This window comes from Monodelphis domestica, chromosome 2 (assembly GCF_027887165.1).
Source record: "Monodelphis domestica isolate mMonDom1 chromosome 2, mMonDom1.pri, whole genome shotgun sequence".
NCBI lineage: Eukaryota > Metazoa > Chordata > Mammalia > Didelphimorphia > Didelphidae > Monodelphis > Monodelphis domestica.
In genome coordinates this window covers 266389560-266397925 of record NC_077228.1, presented here as the reverse complement: position 1 = coordinate 266397925, position 8366 = coordinate 266389560, and the positions used below count along the sequence as shown (strand labels likewise).

General features: G+C 45.4%; 1 protein-coding gene across 2 annotated transcripts; it reads right to left on the bottom strand.

Moving 5' to 3' along the window:
- Positions 1–1845: 1845 nt before the first annotated feature.
- On the bottom strand, positions 1846–8338 carry TCF19 (transcription factor 19). 2 transcript variants are annotated; one of them, XM_001375852.4, is made up of 4 exons: positions 7096–8335; positions 4188–4752; positions 2473–2702; positions 1846–2340 (listed from the first exon to the last, which is right to left on the bottom strand). In XM_001375852.4, exons 1-3 carry the CDS (start codon positions 7331–7333, stop codon positions 2474–2476), a joined length of 1032 nt encoding a protein of 343 aa, XP_001375889.1. In that variant the 5' UTR covers positions 7334–8335; the 3' UTR covers positions 1846–2340; position 2473. The 2 variants fall into 2 exon arrangements, with proteins under 2 accessions (XP_001375889.1, XP_007483578.1); XM_007483516.3 differs by lacking the exons at positions 1846–2340; positions 2473–2702 and adding an exon at positions 2757–3453 and having other exon boundaries at positions 7096–8338.
- Positions 8339–8366: the final 28 nt, after the last annotated feature.

Here is an 8366-nt window from a genome sequence, read left to right as displayed (position 1 = left end):
TGGGCAGCAGGAAAGCAGTCAGCAAAGATTGAGGATTATGGAGCAATAAGAGAGGGAGTAATCTGCTGGAGAAAACGGAATGAAATGGGATTATTGGTAAGAAAGGCCATGTGAGATGGGGTGGAGGAGATAGTGGAAAAATGCTATAATAATATGAGAACTGGAAGCAATCTCTTAACAAATGGCCTTATTAAGAGGGTGAGATGTGGGGGAACAAAGGAAAGTTTAAATCAATGTGTGGAGTGGGATCATCACTTGAAAAGGGAAGTGTAAAAGAACCATCTTGTCATAGCTGAAATCATGTAACAGATTTGTAGTGGGCCTAATCAACACGGTTTTGTGGTATTCTCCAGCTTTTTTTTTTCCAGCAGCATGAGGAGCAAAGGAAGTAGGGGGTAGGAGTAATCCAAGGTAGAAGCTTCACAGGGCAAGATCAACTGCAGAATAAGGGAACAAGGGACCCAAGAGGACAGTGTAGAGTTAAACGGCTTCACCAAGGGGTCAAGAGGGAATGTAGGCAATGATGTCTTGGAAGAGTGGAGGGATTAGAGCAGGGGTCCCCAAACTATGGCCCATGGGCCACATGTGGCCCCCTGAGGCCATTTATCTGGCCCCCACTGCACTTCTGGAAGGGGCACCTTTCATTGGTGGTCAGTAAGAGGAGCACTGTATATGGTGGTGCTGCAAAGCGCAGTGTTGCTCACGTACAGTACTATTTCTAGTGATATGTGACATAACCCTTTGCATGGCGCCTTGTTCTGAGAGTAACTGAATGAGAACAAGGAGCCATGCAAAGGGGCAAAGGATTATGGGGCTGCACCGTGGAAGATGTTGGTTGGCATAGTGATCCGCAATCTGGGGGAGGGGATGCTGCCCTATGTATACTGATGCCTGGTATAGTGGTGGCAGTGATGGGCCTGTGCAAGGTGTGACAGGCCCATCACAGCCAGTGCCACAGCTTCCGCTATCCCAGACAGCGGTATACAGATTTGTTCAGTTTTTTTTTTTTTAATAGTCCAGCCCTCTAATGGCCTGAGAGACAGTGAACTGGCTCCCTGTGTAAAAAGTTTGGGAACCCCTGGGTTAGAGTTTGTGGTGAAGATCAGAAACAGGGTTTGGAGGGAGGCAGCTGGGTGGCTCAGTGGATTGAAAGCCAGGTCTAGAGATGGGAGGTCCTAGGTTCAAATGTGATCTCAGATATTTCCTAGCTGACCCTTGGTAGGTCACTTAACCCCCATTGCCAAACCCTTCTGCCTTGGAACCAATCAGTTCTATGTGGGAAGGTAAGGGTTAAAAGAGAAACAAACAAAAACCAAACAGGGTTCAGGATTGTAAGGAAGAGAAAAAGGTATATTAACAGATTGACTCCCTCCTTTTCAAACCACTTTTTTTTCACTTAGTGTTTACCTTGTGTTCAGCATCATGTTTTATTCAGGGATGTTTTATTTTCCCAATTAAATGTAGTAATTTTCAATGTTTTCTGAAATTATAAGGTCTGAATTGTCTCCTTCCTTTCCTTCCCACTCCCCTTTCTGAGGTGGTAAGCAATTTGATCTGGGTTACATATGGTGTTATGCAAAACATAATTCCATATTGGTCATTGTTTTTCAAATCATTTTAATCCATCACCAAATGCTGACAAGTGAAGTTTATGGATTAGCTTTCCATTCTAATTTGAATTTGGCATTCTTTTCCTTTGAAAAATATCCCATCCACCTTTCCAGACTGGAATTATAGGTTCCACCCCCAGAGCCAAATTTAAGTTAATATACACCAATGTGAGGGTGAGAAGTGATGATGAGTGTTAGTGAAATCTATAGTGTTAATAAGGAACAAAACAGTGGAACAAATCAGCAGCTGGTTCTTTATTTAGAAAGCAAGAATGGGAAAGATGAGATGAGAAAAGACCAAAGGCTGGAGAACTGGATATAATGGCAAGTGGAGCTTTGGGGAAGGCTGTTATGCTGTAAGTCGACATGTTTGAGGGAGTAGGGTCATTCTAGAACCCCCCACCCCTTTTTTTTTTCCCTGCCCTCTCACAGCCAGACCTGAAATTTTCCAGATTTCCCCAGGGAAGTACTACAAAATGGCACTCCATAATCGTTCTCATCTAATTTTAGGGTTCCTGAAGTCATTCATTTGACACAGCCTTGACTTCCAGAGTTGGGTAACTCTCTGGTCTCAAGCATATGGCATTTGGGGTAACAGGACCCTGGAATCAGTTTCATATTCTCTAGCAACAGGACACTCCTGGAGACATCAGCCACAGTCAAAAGGCCCTTTTCCTGGTGTTACTCTGGGGGCCTTGCTAAGGTCCATGACAACAGGAAGCCTGTCCTCCTGGGGAGGGAAGGAGAGAGTATTCTTTCAGAATCCCTTTCATCCCTACCACATCCAACCCCTGGCTTTTGGGTCCCATCTCCATGGAGTGGCAGAGAGTCACCATGATCTTTCTTAAATGATTTCTGTCACCTTAGGGCTGGCAACTAGAGCAGCGGTAGTCAGCCTCTCGGGCAGCCCGGTAGCTGCAACCTGCACAGGCCACATGGAACCATGCATCACAACCATCGCACTGGACCCAGGCCACTGTCTCTTCCTGGGGTGGGGTGCAGCTGGGGGCTGCACAGGGCTCCCCTCCCCCAGCCGGAGGGGGAGCTACAGTCTGAGGCAGCAGGTACTTCCGGGGACGGCCTCGGCGCTTTCTGAAAGAGGGTTCAGTAGAAAGAAACAAAGACCTGAGTCACTGAAAATCCTGGACAAGGGAAGACAGAAGTACACTCCTATCCTTGGAAATAAGTTTAAAGTCCAATGTGAGTCAGGGTAGCAGACAATATAGAAAGTATCTGAAGGATCTCTTCTCCTCTTCTCTTCCCTGCACCCCATTTTTGAGTAGGGTATGTGTGGTATGGTAGAAAGAATGCTGAACTTAGCAGGCAAGAGGTCTGAGATGGTGGAAGCTGGGTGGCTCAATGGATAGAGCCTAGAGGGGTCAAATCTGGCCTCAGATATTTTCTAGCTATATGAGCCGGGGTGTGTCACTTAACACCCATTGCTTAGCCTTTGCTGCTCTTCTGTCTTGGAGCCAATACACAATATTGTAAGGTTAAAAAAACACCCTGGGTGAGTCACTTAACCCCCATTGCCTAGCCCTAACCACTCTTCTCTCTTGGAACCAATACACAGTATTGATTGATTCTAAAATGGAAGGTAGGGGTTTAAAAATATTCTAACTCTGATACTTATTAGCTGTATGACCAAAGGCAAATCCTAGGATAAAAGATTTTGAACTTGTAAAGGCATCAAACTCCCTCATCTTTCATAGGAGGAAAATGATGCCCAGACAGGCTGTGACTTGCCTGGGGTGATACAGCTAGCAAGTGGCAAAAGCAGAAAATTCAAACTCAGGTTCTCTGACTCCACATTCAATGCTCTTGCCGCTGAACAACACTGCCTCTTTATGAAAAAGATACAGAAAGCACAGGTTATCATTTAACTTGAGATTCAGTTTCCTCACCTGTAAAATAGGAAGAATCTGTGTTACTTCAGTCATCTACCTCAGTAAACATTTTATAAATCTTCAAGTAGTATATATACTCTTTCTTTCCCATGTTCACCATTCTTTTCTTCCTTCTCATCATTGTTCTTATTCCCTTAATATTTTTTTTTAATTTTAATTTATTTTCTTTAATAACTAATTTCCACATAAATTTTCTGAAGTTATATGATCCATATTGTCTCCTTCCCTTCTTCCCTCCCACTTTTTGTTTTTTAAAGTCACTACTTTCTGTCTCAGTATCAATTCTAAGACAGAAGAAGAACAGCAAGGGCAAGGCAATGGGGGTTAACTGACTCACCTAGTTTAACACACATAGGAAGTGTCTGAGGTCATATTTGAACCCAGGACCTCCTGTCTCCTGGCTTGGCTTTCTAGCCTCTCTGATACCTAGCTGCCCCTCACACCAATACTTTTCCTTATGGTCCCTACCAAGCTTCTGTTTCTTCCTCTTGTAGAACATAGAAATCTTAGCAATCTGCAGAATCAAATGGTGAATGTCTTATTTGGGCTGGAGTTGTCTTGTTTATGTATGTATATGTGTATAAAGGTAGGTTCCAGAGAACAGAGATGTAGGGGAAGAGGGGGTCAGCCCTAGGTTCTCTGAATCAGCAGGGAGGGTCTCCCCACTTACCCATTGGGAGTGACTGGAGTCTTCATTCCTCGAGGTTTCTTCCTGCTCTCAGCCTGAATTCTGGGAGGGCTCTCTTCAGCTCCCCCCTCATCTTCCAGCTCAGCCAGCACCTTGTGTGCTGACTTCCGGCGGTTCCGAGGGGCTGGAGGTGGGGTAGGAAGAGCAGCCCCTGCCTCCCTAAGGGCCACAGGAAGGGTCAGGCCTTGACCTCCACCCCTAACCCTGGAGAAAGTGAGGGGCTGAGGCTGGAGTTTGCTGAGGCTGCCAATAGAGCTGAGAATCAGGGTAGCCTTGGGAGCAGGGGAGAGGGTGCTGAGGGGACGCTGAGGGGCCCCAAGAGGGGGCAGCATGGGCCAAAAGCCACCTCCGCCTCCTGATTCCCCCCCAGCTCTAGGGATAGTGATAGCAGCAAAGTCCTGGGGGCGTACTCGGACACGCTGGAACATGAAGTAGAATTCGGGAGGGCTGGCTCCCACAGGCCCCTTAGGGCCAAAGGTTAGGAGGTCACCGTCACTCAGTTCCAGTTGGTGACCCCTGGGGAGCCTGATATTGTTGACCAAGGTACCTGCAAGTAGTGGAGGGAGATAGAGACAGATGGAAATAGAGAGAAGGGAGAAACAGATGAAGAGAAGAAAGGCAGAGAAAGCAAGACAAAGATAACAGTTAAAAAATCAGGCAGAATAGCCAGATTTCCTAGAAATCAAGAGGGTTAGGGAAACACATCACCCAGATTATAACCTTAAAATTTCTGAAGACAGGGACTGTTGCTTTATAAACTGTTAAAGGTAAAAGGGGCTTGTCCAGGGTTCCATAACATAGCAAGTATGAAACAAGATGGAATTTGAATCTAGATCTTGACTTTATCAAGCAATGAATTCACAGGCCTAAGGGATGCATTTCTCCCTAGTTCTCTATCCTTTTTTTTTTTAATTTAAATTTATTTTAACATTTCGCCCCCCTCAGTTTCCTATTCTGGCTGGTCCCTGATGAACTGGAGGGATTGGCTCCCCTAATCCTCTCCTGCTTACCATTCCTGGGGGGGTTTCCTAACAAAGTTGGCACTGAATGAAAAGGGTTAAGAATGCTTCTCCTGTCTTTCCTTCCAGCCCCCCAAATCCTTACTTTCTGTCCAAGAAACAACTCTTAAGACAGTAAGTCAAGGGCTGAGCAAATGAGGTTAAGTGATTTGTCCAGGGTTGCACAGCTAGGAAGTGTCTGAGGCCAGATTTGAATCTAGGACCTCCTGACTCCAGGCCTTGTCACCTTACTTCACCCTCAGTCCTTTTTAAATCATACTCTGAAAAGACTTACTCTTCACTGTCAATATGAAACCAATCTGACAAGTTAGAAGCCTAGACTTCTTGGGATAGTCTTGGTTTGGGGGGATATTTCTTTTCTCCCACCAATATGGACCTTAGGGCTTCTCCCAGACTTTTGAGGCACAGAAATACCTCCTTTGTTTCCCTTGGATCAAACATTGAAAAATCCTTTTAAGTCAAAAGAAATCTTTTGGGCTACTAGGTGGCTTAGAGGTTAGAGCACTGGGATTTAGAAGCAGGAAGATCTAAATTCAAATCCAGCCTCAGACACTTCCTAGCTGTGTGATCCTGGGTAAGTCGATTAACCTGTTTGCCTAAATACATTGGGGAAAGAAAAAGCAAATCATTCCAGTATCTCTACCAAGAAAACCCCATGGACTTCTCCATGGGGTCACATAGAGTTGGAAACCACTGAATAGCTGAACAACATGGTCTGGCCAGAGTAACAGAAAAATATGAAGGTTTTGAGAACTAATACATTACTATGTATAATTGGAGGGAGCACATCCATCTTGAAGATGTTGTCTTCAAAAGCCCCCATATTAATTTAAAAAATTAAACAACCCTTACTTTCTACCTTAGTATCAAATCTCAAACAGAAGAGCAGCAAAGGCTAGGTAATTGGGGTTAAATAACTTACCAGGATCACACAACTAGGAAATGTCTGAAACCAGATTAGAACCTAGCTCCTCCTGACTCCATATCCACAATTCTACCTAGCTGCCCCTCACTTCCCATTTTCCATTTAATTCCATTGTCCATTTCTTGAGAATGTGCTACAGCTTGCTTCTTTGCCTTTTTCTGTCTCTTCTACAACTGTTTGTTGTAGAAGATTGTTCCACAATATTATCTTTATCTTATGTCCAGTGCCTGAGGCCCGGTTTTCTGCTTTCCAAAGTGTGAATGCTAAATAATCTGCTAAAATAGAGGTGGTGTCTGTGGAATCTGAAGAGTGAGCTCTAGTTCCACTTTGACATTTACTGGCTATGTGATCCTGGGCAAAATAGTTAGTACCCAATTTCTTCCTTTATATAAGGGGGAATAACAATACCCTTACCTAGTAAGACTTCCCTGTAACAAAGATACTAATACACTATATATCAGAGGATTAAACAACTTTAAAATGACATAGAAACACAAATTGTCACTTAACCTGAATCTCAGGACTTTGCAAAAAAAAAACCTGCTTTTACTACCTCTCTTACATAATTATTGTAAAGATCAGATGACATAGGTTAAATGAAATAATTTTGTAATAACAATACTATTAATATGGAACTAATCACAACTAAACAACTAATTTGCTCTGATAATGCTTCCATCCTTATGAGATACACACACACATATATGCTCATGTGCATACAAACACATATCGGATACTTACATAACCCTAACAAAAACCAGGTACCTTTTGGAGAAAACCAAAGGCCTTTTAGTTAACCCAAAGGAAGAAGAATTTTAATGGCAATGACAAACAAAAGGGGGAGCTATTTTTGGTTAGGCCAAGGTCCTGTGGTACTTCTCCAATTATACCACACCTATTCATACCTATTCTGCCTAAAAACGGAGCCAGCCATGTCTAGGCTCACCATAGCTACTGCAGTCTTCCAGGCTGACTCTCCAGTCGTCACCTTGGCCTTCAGCATGCAGCTTGGCATGGACCGGGGAGATGAGGATAGGCTCACACTGAGGCCGAAGGGCCACATCACACAGATCAGCCCTGAGGCCCAAGTGGTAGGTACAGCCAGCCCCAGTTGGGGGGTGAAAAGTATAGAGATCTCCACCCCTCCCAACCCCCATGCGAAGCAGCTGGAAGCAGGGCAACATGGAGGGAGGGGTTTCCCTATGGACCCCCTACTAAAGGCAGGGAATTCATAGCCCTTTCTACACTTGAGCAATTAAAAATCCTAGAGATGTTTTGCTGTAAACTTGGGGTACAATTCTTGTGCAATTTAAATCTAGAGGTACATTTTCGGTGTAATCCAAATTTGGAAGGTATTCAGCCTGTGCAATGAAACCATAAGATGAATAATGTAAACTGAGGGGGACAACAACTTGGCCTTGAAAAAAAGATTAAATTGTCATCCCCTGTGCAATGCAAAACTAGGGAATGTGCATCATGCTAAATTAAGGATAGGCTCACAATCTGTTCAACTAATACCTGGAGTACACTTAGCTTGTGCAATGCAACGTAAAAGGGTAGTGAACTGAGGGGGTAATGGAGCCAGTTTCCACCACGGTTCAATATTAATTAATCATTCAGTGCAATTGGGGACCAGGTGGCCCTTCCCTTCAAGGGGTTTCTTCCAATTCTTCCAGCGCCCCCCACCCCCACCCCCGCCAACTTTCCTAGCCAAATACCTCACTCGTGTCAGGGGAATTAAGAATTTTTCAAGGTGACGTGACTGCGACCCCGAAGTTGCGGGCTATCTGAGGTTCTCTCTTTCTGGAATAAAGCGAAGCCAGGTCCCTTACCTCCCTCCCCTATGGAGTGCAAAGCAGACCTCGGGTCCTACTGCTTCCGAAGCAATGCAAACGCGGGTCCCCCCAGCCCCGGCAGCCCAATTTCGGATCGAGCACTGCCGGACAATTTCAGCGTGCCGCGCCCCACCCCCAGGCAAAGCAAACCTAGGCGGAGGCAGTGACCCCGGGTCCCTCTACGGGACCCCTACCCCACCCTACCCCCGCTCCACGTTCCGGCAGCAATTTGACAGTGCTGGCAAAAGCAAAGGGTCCCAGCAAGAACCCGGCTTGGAGTGGGGCGGGGCCTCCGAGGACAGGCGCGCGTCCAACACCTTCGCAAACTCCCTGGGCCGAATTCCGCGCGCCTCAAAGGCCCCGCCCCCTCCCAACGCCATTC

Coding starts and splice junctions, on each gene's coding strand:
- TCF19 (XM_001375852.4), bottom strand. CDS start 7,333: ATGTTGCCCTGCTTCCAGCTGCTTCGCATGGGGGTTGGGAGGGGTGGA. Junction 4,753..7,095: donor GGAAGACTGCAGTAGCTATG/GTGAGCCTAGAC, acceptor CACTACTTGCAG/GTACCTTGGTCAACAATATC. Junction 2,703..4,187: donor ACTCCAGTCACTCCCAATGG/GTAAGTGGGGAG, acceptor ACCCTCTTTCAG/AAAGCGCCGAGGCCGTCCCC.